Source organism: Schistocerca serialis, chromosome 11, assembly GCF_023864345.2.
Source record: "Schistocerca serialis cubense isolate TAMUIC-IGC-003099 chromosome 11, iqSchSeri2.2, whole genome shotgun sequence".
Taxonomy (NCBI): Eukaryota; Metazoa; Arthropoda; class Insecta; order Orthoptera; family Acrididae; genus Schistocerca; species Schistocerca serialis.
Window position 1 is genome coordinate 131,426,435 of NC_064648.1, and position 27,300 is coordinate 131,453,734.

At 40.6% G+C, this 27,300-nt stretch overlaps 1 protein-coding gene across 3 annotated transcripts in view; it reads right to left on the bottom strand.

Moving 5' to 3' along the window:
• LOC126426685 (S-phase kinase-associated protein 2-like) overlaps positions 1-26,955 on the bottom strand; it is a 192,618-nt gene extending 165,663 nt beyond the window's left edge. Inside the window, exons 1-2 of one of the 3 annotated variants that reach the window (XM_050088586.1) lie at positions 26,770-26,955; positions 6,969-8,011 (exon numbers count right to left, since the gene is read on the bottom strand). In XM_050088586.1, the coding sequence (XP_049944543.1) occupies positions 6,969-8,009 (1,041 nt within the window). In that variant the 5' untranslated portion in view covers positions 8,010-8,011; positions 26,770-26,955. Of the gene's footprint in view, positions 1-6,410; positions 8,012-25,299; positions 25,362-26,769 lie in introns of those variants that run through there. The other 2 variants (XM_050088587.1, XM_050088588.1) reach the window with 2 other exon arrangements.
• Positions 26,956-27,300: the final 345 nt, after the last annotated feature.

Genomic DNA, 27,300 nt, shown 5'->3' on the forward strand with positions numbered 1-27,300 from the left:
TGTGTCCTAACAAGCTTGTATCTAGTTTTATGAAGTGATCAAAGCACAGTGGAATGGAATAGAGTGCACATACGACAAGAGCAGTGTGTTGACACACTGTATCAGTACAGTGTAATCACACAGCAGTAGTGAAATATCAAAAGCCGAAGCGAGATCATTATTCTGATCTTTGCATAAAGATATAAAAAGAAACTAAGTTCTCCTGGCGATATTTGGCCCTTATAAGATAGCAGGTATTCTTATCCCAAAGCTGTATTTCATATGGGTCCCTAAACAGCCCACGAAAAAAGGTTTGTACAATGCAGAATTGATAAGACATACATACATTAAGACTAATTGTCTAGGAAGACCTGTTGCATTGAATTTTAGTTTCTTTAACTGCCTTAGACCATAATTTTTAAAAAACTATGTAGCACAAGGGTGCAGTTGCTTCTACCAAGCAGTGAGAATCTTGTGTCTTGCTGTCACTTTGTCAGTAAATTTTAGTGACTGTATGTATAGAGGAAGGTGGGAATTTAAGGAGATGGGACCTGGATAAACTGAAAGAACCAGAGGTTGTACAGAGTTTCAGGGAGACCATAAGGGAACCATTCACAGGAATGAGGGAAAGAAATACAGTAGAAGAAGAATGGGTAGCTTTGAGGGATGAAATAGTGAAGGCAGCAGAGGATCAAATAGGTAAAAAGACGAGGGCTAGTAGAAACCCTTGGGTAACAGAAGAAATATTGAATTTAATAGATGAAAGGAGAAAATATAAAAATGCAGTAAATGAAGCAGGCAAAAAGGAATACAAACGTCTCAAAAATGCAATCGACAGGAATTGCAAAATGGCTAAGCAGGGATGGCTAGAGGACAAATGTAAGGATGTAGAGGCTTCTCTCACTAGGGGTAAGATAGATACTGCCCACAGGAAAGTTAGAGAGACCTTTGGAGAAAAGAGAACCACTTGTATGAATATCAAGAGCACTGATGGAAACCCAGTTCTAAGCAAAGAAGGGAAAGCAGAAAGGTGGAAGGAGTATATAGAGGGTCTATACAAGGGCAATGTACTTGAGGACAATATTATGGAAATGGAAGTGGATGTAGATGAAATGGGAGATGTGATACTGCATGAAGACTTTGACAGAGCCCTGAATCGAAACAAGGCCCTGGGAGTAGTCAACATTCCATGAGAACTATTGACAGCCTAGGGAGAGCCAGTCCTGACAAAACTCTACCATCTGGTGAGCAAGATGTATGAGACAGGTGAAATACACTCAGACTTCAAGAAGAATATAATAATTCCAATCCCAAAGAAAGCCGGTGTTGACAGATGTGAAAATTACCGAACTATCAGTTTAATAAGTCACAGCTGCAAAATACTAACGCGAATTATTTACAGATGAATGGAAAAAGTGGTAGTAGCCGACCTCGGGGAAGATCAGTTTGGATTCTGTAGAAATGTTGGAATACGTGAGGCAATACTGACCCTACGACTTATCTTAGAAGAAAGATTAAGGAAAGGCAAAACCTATGTTTCTAGCATTTGTAGACTTAGAGAAAGCTTTTGACAATGTTGATTGGAATACTCTTTTTCAAATTCCTAAGGTGGCAGGGGTAAAATAAAGAGAGGGATAGGTTATTTACAATTTGCACAGAAAGCAGATGGCAGTTATAAGAGTCGAGGGACATGAAAGTGAAGCAGTGGTTGGGAAGGGAGTGAGACAGGGTTGTAGCCTCTCCCCGATGTTATTCAATCTATATTGAGGAAGCAATAAAGGAAACAAAAGAAAATTTCGGAGTAGGTATTAAAATCCATTGAGAAGAAATAAAAACGTTGAGGTTCACCGATGACAGTGTAATTCTGTCAGAGACAGCAAAGGACTTGGAAGAGCAGTTGAATGGAATGGACAGTGTCTTGAAAGGAGGGTATAAGAAGAATATCAACAAAAGCAAAATGAGGATAATGGAATGTAGTCGAATTAAGTCGAGTGATGCTGAGGGAATTAGATTAGGAAATGAGTAGTAAAGGAGTTTTGCTACTTGGGGAGCAAAAAAACTGAAGACGGTCGAAGTAGAGAGGATATAAAATGTAGACTGGGAATGGCAAGGAAAGCGTTTCTGAAGAAGAGAAATTTATTAACATCGAGTATAGATTTAAGTGTCAGGAAGTTGTTTCTTAAAGTATTTGTATGGAGTGTAGCCATGTATGGAACTGAAACATGAACGATAAATAGTTGAGACAAGAAGAGACTAGAAGCTTTCGAAATGTGGTGCTACAGAAGAATGCTGAAGATTAGATGGGTAGATCACATAACTAATGAGGAGGTATTCAATAGAATTGGGGAGAAGAGGAGTTTGTGGCCCAGCTTGACTAGAAGAAGGAATCGGTTGGTAGGACATGTTCCGAGGCATCAAGGGATCACCAATTTAGTATTGGAGGGCAGCGTGGAGGGTAAAAATCGTAGAGGGAGACCAAGAGATGAATACACTAAGCAGATTCAAAAGGATGTAGGTTGCAGTAGGTACTGGGAGATGAAGGGGCTTGCACAGGATAGAGTAGCATGGAGAGCTGCATCAAACCAGTCTCAGGACTGAAGACCACAACAACAACATGTATAGATGGACATCAGATACCTATTCAGAGATAGTTACCCATACTCATCTCTATAATACAACAGTAGCACCTGCTGCAACTTCACGAAAGAAAGGGAAGGAATGTAGAAAACTGGGGAATGTTGATAATCATTTCAATATACTGTAAACACTTAACTGCATCCACCAGTAAAAACAGGTGTTATGGAAGTAAAAGACCAGTGTAATAAAAACTTGTTATAAATTAGAATAATAAATAGCATATTAAACAATACCTATTCAGCTGCAGTTTAGCACAGGTCGAGGATAATTTGTAAATCTTTAATAACATGAACTTGGGGAAGATGACAGCATGTGAGCCACAGCCGTTAGGTAAGATAGGCTGTCCTAAAATAAGTTCTAGCTATAAGAGGGAGTACACTACCTTGAGGATAGAAAAGTGGTTGAAGGGTAGAATGCTACTTCAGAATTAATGCCCCACAATATGATTTAGTTAGGTGGACTCAGTATATACATTGGGCAAGAAGTAAAGGAAACAAAAGAAAAACTTTGGAGTAGGAATTAAAATCCATAGAGAAGAATTAAAAACTGATGACAGTAATTCTGTCAGACACAGCAAAGGACCTGGAAGGGCAGTTGAACGGAATGGACAGTGTCTTTAAAGGAGGCTATAAGATTAACATCAACAAAAGCAAAACAAGGATAATTGAATGTAATCTAATTAAATCAGGTGATTCTGAGGGAATTAGATTAGGAAATGAGACATTTAAAGTAGTAGATGGGTTTTGCTATTTGGGGAGTGTGATGTCGGTGTTATTCGTTACGTCACATACAAAAAAAATTACATATATAAATTTATATATTTTTATTTTAACTTATCAGCATGATTCTTTCTCTCAGGGATATTGTTTTTTCTAATCACTTTTACTTACGTGCATAAGTAAATATGAAATGGGTTCTTGAAGGGCCTCAGTTATTCATGTACCAACTTTAGATTTTGACCGTGATGACTAAAACATAGTTGCCGTTAACTGAATTGAATGTAATTTTGTTAATTTCTATTTACTGATTGCAAAGCAAGGCTTGAGAGAATTTTGATTGCTGCTGTGGAGCGGCCAAGATAAAACTTACCAAACTCATGGAATCTGTATAATTTAAAAAACATGAACTTTAACATAAATTAATTATTTGTTGCAATTTAAAGAGGTTCTTATAACGAAACGTCTCGCATTTACAGTTAATGTTAACACTGAAAAATAAATTAATACTTCGGCGCATAATGGCCGACCAGAGGCTGCATCGGAAGATGAGTTTCTCGCAGCACAAATTACTGAAAAAACACTTATTAAAAATAATTAGCCACTGCATTTGAGGTGACAACTATTACAAGGAAATTAATTTTGTGTTAACAATTAGTTTATTTTAGTAGAATACAGAATAACTTACATAAAATATGTGTAGCCGCTCAATGGCTGCCTTCCTTGTATTAAAAAAAATAAAATAAAAACATGATGGTTGAAGTAGGGAGGATGTAAAATGTAGATTGGCAGTGACAAGGAAAGCGTTTCTGAATAAGAGAAATATTGTTAACATCTAGTACAGATCTAAGTGTCAGGAAGTCTTTTCTAAAAGTATTTGTATGGAGTGCAGCCATGAATTGAAGTGAAACAGGGACAATAAATAGTTTAGACAAGAAGAGAATAGAAGCTTTCGAAATGTAGTACTACAGAGGAATGCTGAAGGTTACATGGGTAGAGCAAGTAACTAATGAGGAGGTACTGAATAGAATTGTGGAGAAGAGGAATTTGTGGCACAACTTGTCTAGAAGAAGGGATCAGTTGGTAGGACATGTTCTGAGGCATCGAGGGATCACCAAGTTAGTATTGGAGGGCAGCATGGACGGTAAAAATCGTAGAGGGATACCAAGAGATGAATACACTAAGCAGATTCAGAAGGATGTAGGTTGCAGTAGTTACTTGGAGAAGAAGAAGAAGAAGCTTGCACAAGATAGAGTAGCATGGAGAGCTGCATCCAACCAGTCTCTGGACTGAAGGCCACAACATGCCATCGAGGTAGGACCTAGACCGTAATAGAAGTAAAACGAGATAGAGGAACAATATCACGGTAACCATTTAGAATTGTGGTGTTAACATTTTTCTGCATGATGTAGTGTGTTCAACTGTTTTACAATGATAGGATGCCATTATTTGAAGACTCACACTGAGGTAGTAATGCAGAAGAATTTACCCGGATAGTTACATATTTGGCGAAATGAATGAACGGAGTGCGCACCTGAGTTTTGTTGTCTACATAAGACATAGAGAACACAAGTATTCAGTAAGGAGCAACAAAGAATTACAAGTCCCTCTTGGTCTTCAACTTCGCACCAAAACAATTTACGATTATATAAGTAGTGTCATGTACATAAAACTAGCTTGCTTACAACTTTAGCAAAACCAAGAGTACTTGTTAGATGCTGTAAAATCTAGAAGAAGGGCACATATTTATAGATAAGCTTCTGGATGATGAAATGCATGTATTCAGGCTTAGCAGGTTTTCAGAAGCTAAATTAATTGTTAGTAATCGCAGTTTCGAATATTTTTATACGAGTGCTGAACTACATGGTTTGGTTTGTAAATGTTCTTATGGGGAGGTCTTTACTTTGATGTAATTGGTCTCTCTGCAATTTCTCTGGCCTAATGGCTTCAACCAACGTGGATTAATTTTCTATGCTGAAGAATGACTTACCTGTTTCATGAGTAACAACGATTAGCAGTAATTAGTCGAACACGGAATGTACTTTATGGTACAGACAAACGTGTGTGTGTGTGTGTGTGTGTGTGTGTGTGTGTGTGTGTGTGTGTGTGTGTGTTTTTGCACATATTCCTGTTAATAAATTTAGAAGAGAACAAGATGGTATGAAGTGTGAAAACAGAATTCTTCTGACTGGATTGAAAGTTAAATCCACGGACTAATTTAAGCCCACGTACACTTAACAGTTTGAAACAAACCTAAGATGGGTTGAAGATCTTTTAAAATATAGAGACTAATTCACTGCAAAGTAAGGTGTTATGAATTTTAATTATACGTTTGGAACAGAATACCGAAGGAGCTACGACTCCCATAGCATCATCCATCTCAATGGGGAACTATTAAGTGTAACAGATCTCTACAGTGTAAAGTGATATGTTATGACACACACACACACACACACACACACACACACACACACACACACACACACACACACACTCTGCACCTATAAATGAGAGGTTAAATTAGGGGAGGGTCATATATTCAATGAGAAATCGTTCAAATATCACTTGCAGAAAACATTCTTGGCAGATTAAAACTGTATGCTGCACTGGAACTTGAGGCCAAAACCTTGCCATCACGAGCAATACTCTTACTTATTCAGTTTTGTAGTCACGACTCTTTCTCCTCTTGTACTACCATCCAAATATCACAGATATTCTTCTGCATACCTCACAGGACTAGCAACTACTAGAAGAAGTGAGACTTTTGAGAAACAGATTAGCCAAAGCAAAGGTGTAGTTTCCAGAGTTAAGTGTTCACTCAGCAGTTCAGAGGTTCTTTTTGTAAACGGTTTCCCTCCACATCTTTTTTCTTAGGTGTGCTAGGCCAGTAAAGTATGCAGGGAAGTCCTTTTTAACTTTGGATGGTAGGAGAAGTGGTAGTGGCAGAAGTGAAGTTGTGTGGGATATTGTGGAACGTGACTGGAGAACTCACAAAAAGTGAGGTTCGAGTTTGTATCCTGACATGGCACACAGTTTTAATCTGCCAGTAAGATAGAAAATGGTGCACACACACACTACTACACAGGGAAACATTTATTGAGCAAATGAACATACGTGGCAAATAAATATACATCAATCTATACAGGTGTTGACACCTCTGCTTAGAAAAGCTCGTGTAACAGAAGTTTATACAAAGCAATCCGAGCAATAGATTTTTACTTGGGGCATACTCAATTGGATGACTTCACTGGTAAAGTTGCACACTAAGTGGTGACATACAAGGAGAAAGGTTCAAATTATTCAGGTGTTCAAGTTCCCAACGGGCATCCACCTCCAACCCGTAAACTCAGAAAAGCAACAAAGTGCGACGTTGCGACCACTGGCTGAGGGACCTCCCGGCGGCGTCCTGTACGTAGGCCAGCGACAGAGTGTCCAGTCGCGGCAGTGACGACACCGTTCCGGAGAGTACGTCCACATCGTCCCCGCACCTTCTCGGACCAACGTCTCGAGCCGCGTCAGATTGCACGGGCTCGACAGTTCCGACGTGTCGGGCCAGGTAGAGTTCTTGAGGCAGAGGCGGCGCAGTCTGCGACAGTAGCGGAGGAAGCCCAGTTGGACCAGCTCCGTATTGCAGAGGTTCAGTTCCTCGAGCAGCCGCAGGAACGGGAGCACCTCGGAGAGTTCGTCACCGGTCAGAGCGTTGTTGACGAGACAGAGCGAGCGGAGTCCGGTGGGCAGGTGCTTCAGACCAGTCAGCACCACGTCCTCGGCCTCGACGCGGAGCTCCCGCAGCTGGCTGCAGAACCGCAAGAAGGACAGGTCCGAGAGCATTCCGCAACGGTCCAACTGTAGCTTCTCGAGAGACCTCAGACCTGCCGCGGCCACCTCCATGTCCGCTCCCCCCACACGGCAGTCGCACAGCCGCAACATCTGCAGTTTCCCGAGGTGGCGGAGCTCCGCGTACGCAGCCGACGGCAAGTCGTCGCAACTTTCCAGTTCCAGTTCCTCCAGTTTATCCGAGCAGTGCCGTAGGAATGTCAGGTCGTTCAGACTGCGGCAGTGGATTCTCAGAACCTCCAGCCGGCCGAGCCCTTCCAGAGAGTCCAAGTAGTTCGCCGACAGGGACTCTACGTCGAGGCTCAGCTCCGTGAGAAACGGGCACAGCTCCAGGGCAGAGATGATGGCACATTCCGCCCTAGTGCCCGGCTTGAAGAGTGTCAGTGTCGGGTTCCCTCTGACGATCTTCAGCGTCCGGAGCGCTGTAAAACAGATAGGCGAACGAGAAGAGAAGACGATATCTGCAATGCTGAGATCAGTTGTCACGTGCGTAGACCCTAGTCTCTGACAGTCCTGCACAGCTCGTATGTCAGACATATTGGTCACTGACAAAAACAACTGCGGGTAGTAAATTTTCACCTCAAACATTTTCGCCACCTTGATTTCGATTTCCTGCAACAGCGGTACGATGGACAATACGGCACACGTCTCGGCAGATTCTCTCGGACTTCTATTGCTGACGTACCTTTTCCCTTTCCACAGGTGGGTGAACCCTGTCACAATTTTGTACCACTGCTTGCACACAGTAGCACATCGGACCAACTCTGGGATGGGCAGATAGGCAAAGACGCAAAACAGTACGTCGTCTGGCGGGTTGCAGGCGAGTGTTGGCGATTCCATTTCTGTGGACAGAAAGTTAACAGTTATTCCACAGAATAAGTATCGCTAAAGATTTTGTGCGTGTCACTTTTATTTAAGGTATGCAAGAGAATGTCAGGCAGGGCAATTTCATGTCAAATTATACGAGGGCGGTTCAGAAAGTAACCTCCGATTGGTCACAGTGCGGGTTGTGGGGGGAGTAGCGACGCCATCTGTGCGTTCACGCACTCAACAGGTCAGTCGGCATCAAGCCGTGGTCGAGTGTACGTCGTACCTGCGCTAGTTTAGTTTTTGTGGCAGTTTGAAATGTGTGCTGCAATAGAAAACCCCGCCAAATGTGAAGTGCGTGCTGTCATAAGGTTTTTTACAGCCAAAGTATATTCTGCAGCAGCTATTCATCGTGAGCTTTGTGCCGTGTATGGACCAAGAGTTATGAGTGAAGGAGTTGTCCGTGAATGGGTACGTTTATTTAAAAGTGGACGAGAAAACGTTCATGATGAAGAGAGGAGTGGTAGACCATCATTGGTGACTGACGAACTCGTTCAGACAGTTGATGCAAAAGTTCGTGAAAATCGACGTTTCTCAATGTCGGAGTTGTCTACTGGTTTTCCACAGATTTCTAAGACTCTCTTGTACGAGATAGTGACAGCAAGATTGGGTTACCGTAAGTTCTGTGCACGATGGGCGCCCAAAATTCTTACCGACCAGCACAAAACTCAAAGAATGGCCTCTGCATTAGACTTTCTGTCACGTTATGAGGACGAAGGAGAACCATTGTTAAACAGAATCATGACCGGTGACGAAACCTGGATTAAGTACGTGAACCCTGAGACAAAAGAACAATCAAAGATGTGGGCACATTCAAATTCGCCTACCAAACCAAGAAAAGCCTCGCAAGATTTTTCTGCCAGAAAACTGATGGCAACGGTGTTTTGGGATGCCAAAGGGGTGTTGTTGGTTGAATTCATGGAACGTGGTACGACCATTAATCAAGACGTGTACTGTGAAACAATAAAAAAGTTACGACGGGCTATACAGAACAAACGCCGTGGTATGCTGACTTCCGGTATCGTTTTTTTGCACGATAACGCCCGTCCTCACTCTGCTCGCAGATCAACGGCCCTTCTTGAGTCCTTCAAGTGGGACGTTATCAACCATCCACCTTACAGCCCAGACCTGGCGCCAAGTGATTATCACCATTTCATGCATTTGAAGAAATGGCTCGGGTCACAGCGGTTTGATGACGACGAAGAGCTCAAAGATGCGGTCACAGGCTGGCTCCAGGCACAAGCGGGTGATTTTTATGCAGAAGGAATTTCAAAGCTTGTGAAGAGATACAATAAGTGCCTCAATCGCTATGGAGACTATGTAGAAAAATAGTGCAAAGATGTAGTTGTAAGATGTATATATTAAAATATTTTTATTTAACTTGGTGTATTTTTTTAAATCAACTGGAGGTTACTTTCTGAACGGCCCTCGTACAAGCCACATTAACTCAATCGTGAATTTCTGTGGAAAAAATGTACATCAGACATCTGTATCACCTGTGTTAATAAATAAAATATTTTCATTTTAAACTCATAAAAACTGTGCAATATATTCTTTGCTTAATGTGTTAGTAGTTACTGCTATCAAAGTGGGTAATATTTTTTCTGTGTAAAGTGTCAGAAATTTTTCAACATTCTGCATATTTCACATCACTGAATTTCTAATGTAGAACATGCATATTGACAACACTGTTTCCATCTTTCTTCCATTTATAACAAACGAATGAGAAGTTGCACATGAATTGTTCTGCACAGAGTTTTGTTTTTTTGTTTGAACTTTTTGTCAGATACGATGTCAGTGAGGAAAAACAGGAATGAAAGAATGATGTGTGCGGAAGATGAAGAAAGACAAGAAGATGGTGTTTAAGAGAGTGAAAACGCTTCCCAATTGTTGGAAATCGGTCAGAGGTGTTGCAGAAATACCTCGGTCCTGAAGTAACTGTGTTACCATCACATCCTTTGTGCAGGAATGGTTATACTCACTACAACAAGAAATTTCACTGAACTTCTTGTTGTAGGCAACCTGAATAATCATCATCACTGGAATGTGATCTGAGGAAGACTATGCAGATGTTTATATTCCTGAGTGTGAAGTAGTTGATGTGTTGAATGTTAGCATATCTTATTTAGCATCTAATAGGTCCCCTTATAAATGGCCAGGTAAGATAAGAAGCACAAGAACACAACAGTATGTAGAAAGAAAAGTGGAAGAAGTTGCACAAAGTTTTACAGAACCAACATCTACAAAATTTACTGAAGTTTATAATGAGGAGGCACTTGATGCAGAACCTAAATATAATGACAAATGCACTCAGTGTGATATGTGGTTTCAAAACCTAAACACTACTATTTTATTACAATGAAATGAACACCCTTAACTGCTTACAGGCGTTGACATACGTCAACTGGGACAGATGAAAATGTGTGCCCCGACCGGGACTCAAACCCGGGATCTCCTGCTTACATGGCAGACGCTCTATCAATACAAGCCACCGAGGACACAGAGGATAGCGTGACTGCAGGGATTTATCTCTGGCACTCTTACGACGAAACCCACATTCTCAACGTATTGTCCCGCACTACATTCATAGTGTCCCCGCCCATTATACTCATTACTCGCGGCATGTTGCCAATTCCCGTAAGAGTTCGGGCACTGTTTGTGCATTCAATGTTAACAAATTTCTCTTCTTCAGAAATGCTTTCCTTGCCATTGCCAGTCTACATTTTATATCCTCTCTACTTCGACCATCATCAGTTATTTTGCTCCCCAAATAGCAAAACTCCTTTACTACTTTAAGTGCCTCATTTCCTAATCTAATTCCCTCAGCATCACCCGACTTAATTCGACTACATTCCATTATCCTTGTTTTGCTTTTGTTGATGTTCATCTTATATCCTCCTTTCAAGACACTGTACATTCCGTTCAACTGTTCTTCCAAGTCCTTTGCTGTCACTGACAGAATTATACTGTCATTAGCAAACCTCAAAGTTTTTATTTCTTCGCTGTGGATTTTTAATACCTACTCCGAATTTTTCTTTTATCTCCTTTACTGCTTGCTCAATATATAGATTGAATAACATCGGGGAGAGGCTACAACCCTGTCTCACTCCCTTCCCAACCACTGCTTCCTGTTCATGTCCCTCAACGCTTATAACTGCCGTCTGGTTTCTGTACAAATTGTAAATAGCCTTTTGGTCCCTGTATTTGACACCTGCCACCCTCAGAATTTGGAAGAGAGTAATCCAGTCAACATTGTCAAAAGCTTTCTCTAAATCTACAAATGCTAGGAACGTAGGTTTGCCTTTCGTAAGGTCAGTATTGTCTCACGTGTTCCAATATTTCTACGGAATCCAAGCTGATCTTCCCTGAGGTTGGCTTCTACCAGTTTTTCCATTAGTCTGTAAAGAATTCACGTTAGTATTTTGCACCTGTGACTTATTAAACTGATAGTTCGGTAATTTTCACATCTGTCAACACCCACTTTCTTTGGGATCAGAATTATTATATTCGTCTTGAAGTCTGAGGGTATTTCGCCTGCCTCATACATCTTGCTCACCAAGTGGTAGAGTTTTGTCAGGACTGGCTCTCTCAAGGCTGTCAGTAGTTCTAATGGAATGTTGACTACTCCCGGAGCCTTGTTTCGACTCGGGTCTTTCAGTGTTCTGTAAAACTCCTCACACAGTATCATATCTCCTATTTGATCTCCATCTACATCCTCTTCCATTTCCATAATATTGTCCTCAAGTACATCGCCCCTGTATAGACCCTCTATATACTCCTTCCACCTTTCTGCTTTCCCTTCTTTGCTTAGAACTGGATTTTCATCTGAGCTCTTGATATTCATACAAGTGGTTCTCTTTTCTCCATAGGTCTCTTTAATTTTCCTGTAGGCAGTTTCTATCTTACCCCTAGTGAGATAAGCCTCTACATCCTTACATTTGTCCTCTAGCCATCCCTGCTTAGCCATTTTGCACTTCCTGTCGATCTCATTTTTGAGGCATGTGTATTCCTTTTTGCCTGCTTCATTTACTGCATTTTTATATTTTCTCCTTTCATCAATTAAATTCAATATTTCTTCTGTTACCCAAGGATTTCTACTAGCCCTCGATTTTTTACCTACTTGATCCTCTGCTTCCTTCCCTATTCCATCCCTCAAAGCTACCCATTCTTCTTCTACTGTATTTCTTTCCCCCATTCCTGTCAATTGTTCCCTTATGCTCTCCCTGAAACGCTGGTTTAGTCAGTTTATCCAGGTCACATCTCCTTATATTGACACCTTTTTGCAGTTTCATCAGTTTTAATCTACAGTTCATAACCAATAGACTGTGGTCAGAGTCCACATCTGCCCCATTATATAATCTATCTGATACCTTTTAGTATCTCCAGGATTCTTCCATGTATACAACCTTCTTATATGATTCTTGAACCAAGTGTTAGCTATGATTAAGTTATACTCTGTGCAAAATTCTACCAGGCGGCTTCCTTTCATTTCTAACCCCCAATCCATATTCACCTACTATGTTTCCTTCTCTCCCTTTTGCTAATCTCTAATTCCAGTCACCCATGACTTAAATTTTTGTCTCCTTTCACTACCTGTATAATTTCTTTTATTTCATCATACATTTCTTCAATTTCTTCGTCATCTGCAGAGCTAGTTGGCATATAAACTTTTACTACTGTAGTAGGCGTGGGCTTCATGTCTATCTTGGCCACAATAATGCGTTCACTATGCTGTTTGTAGTAGCTTACCCACACTCCTATTTTTTTTATTCGTTATTATACTTACTCCTGCATTACCCCTATCTAACTTCAACCTATCCATTTCCCTTTTTAAATTTTCTAACCTACCTGCCCGATTAAGGGATCTGACATTCCATGCTCCGATCCGTAGAACTCCAGCTTTCTTTCTCCAGATAACAATGTCCTCCTGAGTTCTCTGCCCAGAGATCCGAATGGGGGACTATTTTACGTACGGAATATTTTACCCAAGAGGACGCCATCATCATTTAATCATACAGTAAAGCTGCATGCCCTTGGGAAAAATTACGGCCGTAGTTTCCCCTTGCTTCCAGCCGTTCGCAGTACCAGCACAGCAAGGCCGTTTTGGTTATTGTTACAAGGCCAGATCAGTCAATCATCCAGACTGTTGCCCCTGCAACTACTGAAAAGGCTGCTGCCCCTCTTCAGGAACCACACGTTTGTCTGGCCTCTCAACAGATACCCCTCCGTTGTGGTTGCACCTACGGTACGGCCATCTGTATCACTGAAGCACACAAGCCTCCCCTTCCGTGGTTCATGGGGGGGGGGGGATTTTATCTACAGTACCCAAAAGATTATGCAATAGGACAGAATTGAGTGGAATACGGACGTCTACAAGTGAACACAGCAGGAGAGATTAGTCAGTGCAAATCAGACAGAACTGAGACATTTGATGCTTGTGTCACCTCGCAGTCCAGATGTAGGTGTGAAGGTCTCAAAAGTGTGAGTAACAATTTTCTTGAAATTATTAACACGTTCTCTGTAAGTTGGTAGTGACTAAATGCCACATTCATATCTGCAGACAGTGCAGAATCCTACTAACAGTTATACATGGAGGAAATCAATAAATAAAATCACGTTTACATATTGATGGAGTGTGCAGAAAAAAACTCTAACTGGAAATTAAAAATATTGAGCAATAAAATATTAACAGAGTTTGGAGATTTAAACATCCTTAAGCAGGACCACGGCTCTCCTCACCTCACATTGCCCTTAATGTTGCCTATCTTACGCATGGACGACCCAGTTTGTATATTTTGCTTATTTTTTCATAGTTCCACACAACTTCTTCCTGTTTTCTCGATTGATCTGTGTTCAGTTTTTCAAGGCCTATCCACTGTGCCAACTTATAACTAAATCTGAGGGGGGTGCGATGGGGATGGTCCCTTGCGAGTTCCAGGCTGCTGTGATGGGATTTTATTGCGTCAAGCAGATTCGAATTTGGGGTTGCACTATTGTTTTCAGCGCACGAATTGCAGCTCTTACAAGTCGCTTGCGATAAGATCTCTTTATGAGAGAGATAATGCCTTGGTCCAAAGGCTGAAGGCGGCTTGTGGCGTTGGGTGGAAAAAACTGAACCTTTATGTTGGATAGGTTCAGATCATTAACGTTATGGGCAGTACATCTGTCCAATGTACGGAGAACATGTCTATTTTGAGCAATCATTCGACTGTTGAAACGAAAAAGCCACTTGCGAAATGATGTGCCATCGATCCATGCTTTCTTGTGGTGACAGTAGATGCAAGGTAAAGTGTCCATATTTATGTTTTTTAAAACAACGTGGTTTCTCGGATTTACCGATAACCCAAGGACGAAACTTCTCACAGCTGTCAGCATTACAGCACAGTACAACAGTCACACGTTTTTTGCTTCGTGCTCCACCGTGACACTTATCACCTTTTATCCCCAGGGTGTAATTTGGAAAAAGATTGTAGAAAAATTCAGTTTCATCCACGTTAAACACATCACACGAGGCATACTTTTCCCTCACTCGGTTGAATTCATGCAACCAGCTGTTCGCACTTTCTTCATCAACTTTATTTGCTTCACCACAAATTTGTACAGATGAAATTGAATGTCTCTCTTGGAACCGATACAACCAACCAGCAGAACAACGCAAGTGTTTGATGCCCATATCTTCAGCAATAACATTTGCTTTTGACTGAATCACAGAGCCAGTTAAAGGTATGTTACATGCACGCATAAGATTGAACCATTCTAGCAGTAACGTCTCGATGTCTTCATACTTGGTGGTACGAAGTCATTTAGATTTGTTTCTCGATACTTAATAATCGTAGATAAAGTAGACTTTGGTATTCCAAACTGCTCTGCAATTGCTGTTTTCTTGGTACCACGGTCCACTTCATCTAGAATCTTAAGCTTTAACTGTATATTTAGAGCTGTCCGTTTCCTCTTTGCCATTTTCGCGTGCTACCGTTGTTGTTGTTGTTGTTGTTGTTGTGGTCTTCAGTCCTGAGATTGGTTTGATGCAGCTCTCCATGCTACTCTATCCTGTGCAAGCTTCTTCATCTCCCCGTACCTACTGCAACCTACATCCTTCTGAATCTGCTTAGTGTATTCATCTCGTGGTCTCCCCCTATGATTTTTACCCTCCACGCTGCCCTCCAATACTACATCGGTGATCCCTTGACGCCTCAGAACATGTCCTACCAACCGATCCCTTCTACTGGTCAAGTTGTGCCACAAGCTTCTCTTCTCCCCAATCCTATTCAATACTTCATCATTAGTTATGTGATCTACCCATCTAATCTTCAGCATTCTTCTGTAGCACCACATTTCGAAAGCTTCTATTCTCTTCTTGTCCAAACTATTTACCGTCCATGTTTCACTTCCATACATGGCTACACTCCATACAAATACTTTCAGAAATGACTTCCTGACACTTAAATCTATACTCGAAGTTAACAAATTTCTCTTCTTCAGAAACGCTTTCCTTGCCATTGCCCTTTCTACATTTTATATCCTCTCTACTTCGACCATCATCAGTTATTTTGCTCCCCAAATAGCATAACTCCTTTGCTATTTTAAGTGTCTCAATTCCTAATCTAATACCCTCAGCATCACTCGACTTAGTTCGACTGCATTCCATTATCCACGTTTTGCTTTTGTTGATGTTCATCTTATATCCTCCCTTCAAGACGCTGTCCATTCCGTTCAACTGCTCTTCCAAGTCCTTTGCTGTCTCTGACAGAATTACAATGTCATCGGCGAACCTCAAAGTTTTTATTTCTTCTCCATGGATTTTAATACCTACTCCGAATTTTTGTTTTGTTTCCTTTACTGCTTGCTCAATATACAGATTGAATAACACCGGGGAGAGGCTACAACCCTGTCTTACTCCCTTCCCAACCACTGCTTCCCAATCATGTCCCTCGACTCTTATAACTGCCATCTGGTTTCTGTACCTTTAGAATTTGAAAGAGAGTATTCCAATCAACATTGTCAAAAGCTTTCTCTAAGTCTACAAATGCTAGAAACGTACGTGCTACAGTACCGGTTGTTAACTGTAGTTTTTATTCAGTATTCCAACTCGATACGGCTACTACTAACAGAGCACCTGTCAAATCTGGCACTGAGTGCGTTCCTAAATGCTGCTGCACACATTATTGCATGTCTTACAATGTCCAGCATGCGCCGATTGTTGAGGTGATAATCGCGGCTACCTACCTACAATACCCGAAATTCGTGTTAACCAATAAAACATATCATTAGAATTAATGTATTCCTGGTGGGACCAATATTTTTTTCGCGTTAACCGCGAGTTCGTCTTATGCGAGTTCCCGCTAACGAGGTTATAGTGTAATTTTTTTTTCTGGCGATCTGCTCTAGGGAACATTTTCTCTGCTAGTTAACCGCAAAATGTTTATTAATCTTTCTGCCATATCGTGGGATTGCATCTCTGACGTCCCGCCGCATTCTTTTTTTTTTTTTTTGCCCTCACTGAATTCCGTCGAACATTCCATTTCCTACAATTTCACGTCTATTGTTTTGTTTCCTTTTCCCAAATTTCGCCTCGTCCATTTTAACGACGACTCCTGGTCTTCCAACTGTTAAGTGTTTACCGTCAACTCGATACCCGCTTCGTGACAGGAGAAATCCCAGTCCGTCGCCGTACGCATACATGCCGAAATTTGGGGTCTAGTGAAGCAGGGGATACAACCCGTCGGCTTTGACCAATGACGTCATACATTAGTCATAGATAGTAATGTCTGTACCGGATAAGCGCTATCATTGTACATTAAAATAATTATTCGTAATGATATTGAGGTAATTTGGAGTATTAGTTTGTTATTGTAGAACAATAATTAGTGTCTTATTTTCGTTTATAGAAATGGATTTGTCTGTTTGTGGGTATGTAATTTTCGTTACTGTCTGTCTAGGCGAGCTTGTGTTATATCTCGATATTTCCGTGTGGTAAGCTCACTTTTCCATTTGCTTCTTTCACAGTATTTCACAATTTTGACATATTTCACTGTTTTATTCCACCAATGTGTGTATTTTCGTGTTGTGAAGCACGTAATAGAAATTTCTCAGCTGTCGATCTTATTTCGTTTCCCAGCACTAGTATCAGTACAACGTTTTCGAATGTGTACTTGCTATATTACAGGCGAAACCCCCGACACAACTAAAATTTGTATCCCGTCCTTCACTTCGCCTTTACACTGACACTATATGTGTCAATTGGCGAGCAAGATACAAATGTTGCGTATAGCTATATAGCTCAAGTAAAGAATGGGATACTATTAGCGTCCAAGGCAACAAGAAAACTGTACCCCATAGTGAAGTACGGGATGCAAATTGTACATGTGTCGTCTTCTTGTCTCCGTGTAGTTCAATTGAGGTACAGGTTGCAAATGTAATGTACGTCTATTTCCACCTTTTCGTTACCAGTGCACATATATAGAGGTCAACGGAAGTCTGGTATACATATATTACATACGTAGGTCCTTCTGTCATCAGTAGTACTGATATGTACGTAAGAAAAGACTGTTACTAATAGCGGAGACGAAATAAACAACACATCTACAATTTGTATCCCGTGTTCCACTTAGAGTTGACTGACGCGCAGGATACATCTTTCAAGTGAAGAACAGGACAGTAATGCTAGTCAAAACGAAGAAATCGACTAACGACAAACTCGTATTCCGTACTGTATTTAAGCAACACACTTCGAATGAGCTTTTTATTTGTATCGGGTGTTTCATTTACGGTTTAGTGAAGCAGGGGGTACATAGTTCAAGTGAACAACAGGACAACAATGCTAGTTGAAACTAAGAAATCGACGTGCGCTGAACTTGTATCCCGTACTGCACTTAAGCAATACAGTTCGAAAGAGTTTCGAGATACAACTGACATACATGTAACGTGATGTATTTCATTCATTTCTTTCCATTGTACTTTGCGGAGAAATACTAAGATACAAACACGCGATATCGTTAACGTGAAAATACTACTGGCCCTTATATACGTGAAGTACAGTTTTTCTCTCTTGCATTCCTTTGTTTCTGAACATTCCTCTCGGCTCTTTCATCTTTGTAATACATGACCTCTGGCGAATTCTGACGTCATTGGTCAAAGCTGACGGGTTGTATCCCCTGCAAAACTAGACCCGAAATTTGTGACAAGTTTCACCGTCTTCGGATAACACATGGAGCATGCGACTACCCTTCGGCGCCCACCGTCGGCGCCAGGAACGAAACGGTATCCTCACTGAATAAAAAAATTCGTTAGGGCGTGGAAGCACATTATGAGAGACCATCCACGATCATAGAGTAAACACCTCTGGAGAGAGCATTGCGTTCTGCGCACGTCGTCAACAGTAAACCAGGATTGTCACATGTTTTCGGGACTTCGCTGAGCGTGTGTGCTTACTGCAGAGTTTGAAGTTTATATTATCAAGAGTTTTGTCGTGTTTTCAACGTCTGTTGGTAGTTTAATAGCGATGGTGAATTACTGTTGTTACGGATGCAAAGAAAAATATGTGAAAGGAGAGACAGTAACTTTTCATGGGTCCTATGTTTAAAAATTTCGAGACGCATTATAATTAAGGCTTGATTCTGTAGACCTATTTTTCTACGATTTTATGACTATATAATAGATATTACGGCTCGTACAAAAGCTTACAAACAATCGCTTCCTCTCGTAAATTTGCTAGTGGAACAGAAAAGGGAATGGTTAGTTGTTTGAGCAAATACTATCCTCCATGCATTTATAAGTGACTTGTCGATTATGTATATAGATTTGAAAGACGGGAGACAGATAAATTCAATAGAGTGGGAGTCTGTAATTGTCTTCGTATAATGTGTGTGTCCAAACCTTTTTGTTTACTATAAAGTTACAGTAGGAGACCATGTTAAGTGTGTCTGGGACATGGAGAATGATTGTGTAATTTATATTTTATATTCCCGAAGGATGAACAACGAGTAAAGATGTGGCTCCAGAAAATAAGTAGGAGTAATTTCGTCCCCACAAAATATTCCAAAGTATGTTCAAAACACTTTGAAGAGGAATGTTTAGACAGAGAAAAGTTTGGATGTGTGTGGCTGACACGGCCGGGTTCCCGGGTTCGATTCCCGGAGGGGTCGGGGATTTTCTCTGCCTCGTGATGACTGGGTGTTGTGTGCTGTCCTTAGGTTAGTTAGGTTTAAGTAGTTCTAAGTTCTAGGGGACTGATGACCATAGATGTTAAGTCCCATACTGCTCAGAGCCATTTGAACCATTTTTTTTTGTGTGTGGCTGAAGGTAGATGCTATATCAACTATTTTTAATTTTCCACAGCAGACAGCACCTACTACCAATTTCTGCATTCAGCTTAAATACATTTTCTGCACAAATCAGATAAAAAACACAATAGTGTAGCTAATCAAAGTACACATTCATCTTCTTTGGTGTATTATGCCTTCAATTTATTTTCTTCACCATTTGATTAAGAAGCGTGAAATATTAGTAAACATGTCCCCAAACTCTTTCATTTGTGTCACTTTCCACTTCCCTTAATGGTGTTATATGGGTTGACTGTTACATGACCAAATGTATTTACAGTACTTTTTTTATCCCCTTCTTACTCAGTCTACTATTTATTTAATAAACTGGGAGCAAGTACGTAAAATGCGATAAACAAACACTTCGAAGTGTCACCAGTAAGAAAAATTGTGCTTTAGGTCGCAAAAAAACTAGAAAATAAATACGCAGAAATAGCAGAAAAAGAACGAATTAGCAAGGATATAATTGCTAATGTGTGGCAAATTCGGTGTTTTTAGGACACTTGCAAAAGTACTGACGTACTGTCAAGTCGTTTTGCAAGATTATCACTGCAAAAATGTACGCCAGGCTCTATAATACTATAACGTGCCGTATCATACCGAAAACTACCAAAAATCGAGTGCATCTGAACTGTGACACCTATCGCAAAGAAGCAGAATCACTTGCCCTTGAAAGTTATGTAGCTGGTTTATTCCCGGTATCAAAATGGATATTGTTGAAATGTCTGCGTAACATATGTAAATAATCCACGACACGTACGAAAAGAATCCGTTTGTACTAGGGATGTAGTGACATTCTAAATATACAGGGCGCTATACGGACACACGCACAACGTCCCGAGATCACGTGACCAGGCCGGCAATGTATGCTGACAACACAAAATCTGTTCTGCGCATGTGAATGCTCACTCCAGAGATATTTACTCTATGACCACGATCATGGTTTACCTTTACTTATTCTATAAAATGCAGCCTCGCCGACAAGGCAGCCTTCACACACCATCTTGCCTGAACTACGACAAGGCAACTGATAGAGGGCTTCGAATGAGACCAAATTTCGTAATAGGTTGGTTGGTTGGTTGGTTGGTTGTTTCGGGGAAGGAGACCAGACAGTGAGGTCATCGGTCTCATCGGATTAGGGAAGGACGGGGAAGGAAGTCGGCCGTGCCCTTTCAAAGGAACCATCCCGGCATTTGCCTGGAGCGAGTTAGGGAAATCACGGAAAACCTAAATCAGGATGGCCGGACGCGGGATTGAACCGTCGTCCTCCCGAATGCGAGTCCAGTGTCTAACCACTGCGCCACCTCGCTCGGTCGTAATAGGTCACAGTACTCCATACACACCTCGCAGGATAATGTGATGTTCCACTGGCCTTGAGCGACCGCCAGTGTTGTACTGCGAAGGTATCACATCATCTCTGGTCAAAAATTGACAGTTCCGTGAAACATTTAAAATTTAAGTTTTAGTGACGAGTTCCTGAAGTTATGCTCTTACTTTCCTGCCTACTCACGCTATGGAAATCTCGATACATTCGCGGAAATAGTCTATTATTCATGACATAATTTATACATTTCACTGCTATGTCACAAGCTAACTTTCACCACATTCGCGTTTTTTTTTTTGCTTTGACATTAGGTGGTTTCTCCCACTAACAAATCAACAGTTCTTTGAGCGTAACTCGACATCTGGCTAAGTTACAGACGAGTGCAACCCACAATCAGATTTTTTCTGCCAATTAAAGCTGTGCTCTTATGTCCCAGCCTAACCACACCAACGGAAATCGCAAAATATTCGGAAAATACAGTGGAGAACATTTGAACCACAATTGTAAAGATCACGACCTATTCTTAAAACTGCCAAATATTTGCAACATCAGATAATGTAGAAGTCTCCTCTTCTCTCTGAAGCAGTTTAACCTTAGATAACTAAACCCCACTCCAGCCCCCCCCCCCCCCCCCCCCAAAAAAATCACGATTGCACTTTGTCCCAATTAGAAATTCCCGTCAATAATTTGGTCAGTACAATGGTCAGTATATAGTGCGAAACGGCATTTTACTCTTATTTTGTATGTGACATACCACTGACGACCTTATTATTGTAATCAACTAAAGTGCGTGTCATTTACGACGGCGGCCAAGTTTAGGTTCGTTCTGTGCATCTGACGTCACAAAACACAATCAGCTAATGAACAGAGAACGACATTGCCAGAGCTCGACTGCAGTGCAGACCACGGACGAGTGGCTTCAGTTTTAGAAACGTTCAGTCATAAATAAAGTAATTGAACAAAAGCAATGTCTTGATAGCAGACTTTCTTTTATATAAAGTTTGGAAAAAGCATCCTTTGTACCAATCGCTTCATATTCTATTAATTAATTAAGCCAAACAAGCAATAAGCCTCCTAATTCAGGCGATAGCAAGGAAAGGTGTTTGTATTATTCTCACGAACCGCTTTTTCGCAATAAAGAACAGCGGTAATTGTTTATTTCCTATTTTACTTCGATGAGACGTGAATAATTCATCGTCATACCAACAGCGTTTGTCAGCATTTTGCATGATGTTTTAAAGTCCTTCAGGAATGTCAATGAATGACGAGCTGCGTTTGCGTGATGGTTAAGGTGTTTGACTGCTAAGCAAAAGGTTCTGAGTTGAAACTTTGTTCGGTGCATAATATTTTCTTTATTTAAAAACAATATCGAAGTGTCTTACATCATGAATTTTATTCGTTTGAATTTAATTTTTTGAAATTTCTAGTCCTTTGTCTCTTCATTATAATCATAATAAGTTTTCGGTTTTTCTAATTTTGTCCTCCAATATTTCTTTTCACAGCAACTAAAACCAATGAAAAGCCCACATACAATATTCATGTTATCTGTTTTGTTTGTATATCTTCTCTTCCACAGTCGCTGTTTGACTATTCATATTGAAATATATTCTTTGCGACACTATTAAAAGTATTATTTAGAGCAGAATTTCGGCTCGTACGTTGCTGAGCTACTTGTTGTCTGACGCAATTCTTTGCTTCGCTGCTTTGGCAACATCATCATATTCAATGTTTTCGTCAACTGATCTATGTTTTGGCAAGTATTTGCTGTCCATTGTGACAAACACAAATTTTTTGCGCATTGCGCCTCACTGTCAATATATTTTAGTTTCTATGTTTTATTACGTCCACAATTCAGTTTTGTGTACTTCGCCAATTTTGTTTTAATCAGAAATTTTTAGAAAAAGCGAAAAGGCTCTGGTATAAATAAAACTTTTATTACAGTTGCGAAAGACGGAATATTTCTCAATATTACATACGACACATATCTGGTACTTAAATTATATGAGATATTGTTATACAGTAAATTTTATATGAAATTTAGGTATATTGTCCATATTTCATTCTCAGCATTATGGCAACCAAAATCGACCATACGGAAAGTATGCGCTATGGACTTCTACCCCAGCAAAATCTTCAAAATTTCGTGCAATGGTTTACTACATTTAATGCTGCACAATAACTGCGTTAAACATCGAAACAAAATTAAGTCATTTATAGGGGGAAGGTACCGGTCAAGAAGATGTGTAAAAATCAAATTTTTGGGCAAAATAGTTTTTGTGAAATCGAATGACAAGTGTGTCAAAGCAGTCGGAACACCATGTGTCAGCACAGGCGAGCAGTGCAGTGATGACAAAACCGCGCACAGCGCGGAATACGTCTCTGTAGCAGCGAAAGGGTTAATGCGGCCGTCGTGGCTTTACTTCATAAACTGCGCGCTCCCCCCTGAACGTAAATTTGCGAACTATACTATACTGTACTATGGTGTTGTTTCTCTTGGCGCATGCGTCGTTTGCAACTGGCAACGCAGCAATCTCCCGCGTCTGGGCGGGCAGCGCGAGCCGCCAAGATAAAAGAACTGAACTATAGTGTATAACCTATGGCTTCCTTCGAATAAACTACTAAGTTAAAATTTACGATATAGATTAGTAACGATTTCACAGTCTCTCTCCCTTTAACAGTCTAGGATTAAGTTCTGTTGTTACGTCCGAGCCGTACCACACCCACGGAAATCGAGATAAGGAAACCATGACATATTCGGAATAAAAGAGCTATATATTTCTTGCACATAAGAACAGCAATATCACGGCTTCATTCGCATTCACTTAATATTTCGTCTTACATTCCTGTCTAACCACATCTACGGAAAACACCCACTCTTTCTGACGAGCAAAATTACTTATGCAGCCACAGCTCTATTTCTATTCTGCATGTATATTAACGTGCGTGTACGAAACAGTCACTTTGCCATTGGTTGAATAGATCACGTCTGCTGTGTCGCTGTGATTGGCTAACTAGATCACGTGGCCTTTGCTCAGATTAAGTTCGTTCGCGATACAGTTGCAACCACGCGAATGCGTTCGACGCACGCATTCTCCCAGTTCCTGTGGTTTGTGACTGGTTGATAGCTGGTTAAATTCGAAACATATACGTTAAATGATTATTTGTCGATGAGTATTTTAATACCATAAAAAATAAATCTGAAGTGTGTGCCCACTATGTACTTTTACCACTAGATCTATATAAACATCCAGCATCTGGGCCTAGTCATTGGAGAAATGACTGATGTGGGGTATATCGAGGAATGTTCGATTCGCGTCGTCTGCTTTGACCAATGACATACGAAACATGCGACAACCGCCGAATACAATACGGCGACTGTAACCGCAAAAAGGTTTCTATCTGTTCGAGTTGCGGCCGATGGATGGTTGCAACTGGTTTCGAATGATCAGAGGGAATCGTTCTGACTGGCTCCTAAGACTTCCGTAAGACTGATCCAAAGATATTAACGCGCGCTTGCCCAAAACTTTGTGTTTATTCTAGTTGGAAGAAAGTACTAGGTTAGTCTTTTCAAGGACCTCAATATTTCAACCTTCTGAAAATTTAATACATGTTGGTATAATTTTATTTTCTTGAGGGATTTTTCTGTGCAAATCTGTTACATATATGAAGCCTGGGTTTTCAAAAGCAAAAGGATCTCACTACCTTCTTTCAACGTTACTTTCAAAATGAATATTTTTTTCTCTTCCAGACAAGGACCCGATCACAAGAGCCGATAGTTGGGGGGTCACATACTACAGTCATTGCTATAAATGACATGCGATCATTCATCTGGCTCATTTTAGAGGGGAGGTTGCATAGGTAGAAATAAGCACACATTTATTAGTGAAATTAAGCTGGCTATCAGTTTCTTAAAAGTGGACACCTTGCGAACACTCCCAAATAACTAAATGAACGATAATTTATCTTCAAAACAATGTCTAGTATTTGTAACGTCTGGGCGTTTTCTAGATTTGTTTATTCACATTGGTACCAATTATCTGCAATGTAAAGTCAATCAGCAACAAAATTTGTGTTACCAAAATCAATGAGGCAAGCCTATCAATTTTTTTCATGCATAAAAAAACAGGAAGTTGATGAGGAAAGTGGTATCAGGAATAATTAAGAACATCTTCAATTAACATTTTGTATCACTGGTTCTCAAAGAAGTGCCGACCACACGTGGGAGGTAGAAACGTCAGACTCAGTTTCATAACAAAGCTTGCTACTGCCACTCTATAAATACGTAATCATGAAACACTGCAACCCCCTTTTTTTTCGCACGACGCATTTCGACTATAGCCGTCTTTTTGTGATCAGAAGATACTGTGCCTATTACATTATACAGAAAGACCCACGTAAACCATCATTCATACTGTTTGTGAAATTTCAGTGTGTGTGTGTGTGTGTGTGTGTGTTGTAGGCGGCGCAGTACTGTATCTTTACCTCAAAAAGACGACAGTACAGTGTTAGGTCAGCAGAACACACAAACAGCACACAAAAGACTTACGTAAATATTTTCACTTGACTTTGAGAATAAATTCTCAAAACTCTTAGTGCTAAGCACGAAGAAAATACGTACCCGATGTATTATTTCATTACTTAAATCAGGGTAATTAAATGAGAAACATCTGAGCAACGCGGAGACGGCAGAAACGTCAACTAGCGCTACAGGTCAGAAAACGAAACACGCGACTTTTTTGCGTGCGAGTAAACGCCAAGGGGTCTGACAGTCTGAACTATCACAAAGCTGCGCAATCGCACTAAAGACAGTTTGAAGACGGTAGCACTTTGTTCTCATAGCATTACTCGAACGAACCTATTGTTTAACAAAAGCACAGCGCACTCCCGATTTCAGAGTTTCCGAAGCTACCAGGCCGTATTTGGTGGATTTCGTATTGATATTTGCGTATAACGCAAATTTTTTCAGTTTCAATGCTGCATCCCACAATAGACCTAACGAAGAGAGGTCCTTTTCTCCTGGATTTGTTGTGCTACAGTGCCAGGAAGTCCGATATCGATACATAAAAAATTTACATTTGTCCCCCCTCCACAGAAATAGGCTGGTCTATAGCATATCCAGAGATCCCTGTTAGACTAGAGGCAGATAATTTGGACGAGTTGGCGAAGGTAGCGACATAGAAAGTCGAAGCTTATCGTTGCAAGCAGGCCTGTAGTAGCCTAATTTTTAGGTTCGCGCCATGTGTAAACACACTTTATAACAATTACCGCAGTTCTGATCCTAAAGAAAAATGCTGGTTAAATTTGAAACACATCCGTTAAATGATTAGTCGTCGATGAGCATTTTACTACCACAAAAATAAATCTGAAGTGTGTGCCCACTATGTACATTTACTACTAGATCTATATAAACATTCAGCATTTGGGCACAGTCATTGGAAAAATGACTCTTATTGGGGAGGGGATATATCGAAATGTTCCATTCGCGTCGTCTGCTTTGACAAATGACATGCGACAACCGAGGAACATAATATGGCGACTGTAACGTTATGTTATTGATTTTTTGAAACTGGCTAAGCTACAAAGCAGTCTGTCACCACAAGTGTTTTTTCTTTAGCACCATATTAGTTGTCTTCGCCAACTAACGAACTGTCTTCTTCAAACCTAATCTACACCTCGCGCAAAGCTACAGATTAGTCTTGTCATCAAACCAGATTTATTTAGTTTCACATTCATTGGCTTCGTCATCTCACAACCAAACTGTCACCTTCCAACCTAACCCAATCCTTCGGATAAGCTACCTCAAAAGTGTTTTTTTTTTTCTTTCAAACTTCGTTGGCTTCGCCAACTAACAACAAAAATGTTAATGTGTGCACCGACGGGTGACAGCAGCCATTAACATTACGTCACTGGCCGAAGACTCGTATTGATTAGATCCTGCACGCGCACTGTAGTACAAGGACACATTACACACAATAACGAATCATCGTGCATGGAAGAAGTGGAACACGTAAAGTTTAATTTAACCACACAAAGTCTACATTTAACAATTTGTTTTTTCATACACAAAGCTAACTTGACAGACACTTACTTTGTAGACAAAGTTTGGCGAAAGAAAGGCTTCCCTGTAACAGCGAACTTTCCCTTCGTGATTACAAAGAATGACAAACAATATACATCAAGAAATACATCGACTATTCAGATCAGAACCGTACGAATTACACAAATAGAACACGGCCTCACAGCCGCCGCAACCCGCCCTCCTAGCTCCTACTATAAGGCTATTGATTTTCGGATGTCAGTGTTGCCAAACACTTCAGAGAAAATTCCGCTAGAATGCGTTCTATTTTGCAGTACAATACGCTAGATTATACCGATATTTTTTATAATTACAAGTGCTAAAATGTACGCAATCAGAGAGGCAATGAATGTATGCTGCACAATGAAATGTTACTTGTTTGTGTAAACGTGTTGCACAAGGTCACTCGTACTCTTCGATGTAAAGAAGGCAGTAACAAAAATTACACTTTGCCGTACCACCTGCACAGGCACTGTCTCATATCCTTGTTTCTAAATGCAACTAAAGAAATGAGAAAATCATGTCCAACGAATTGCACACTAC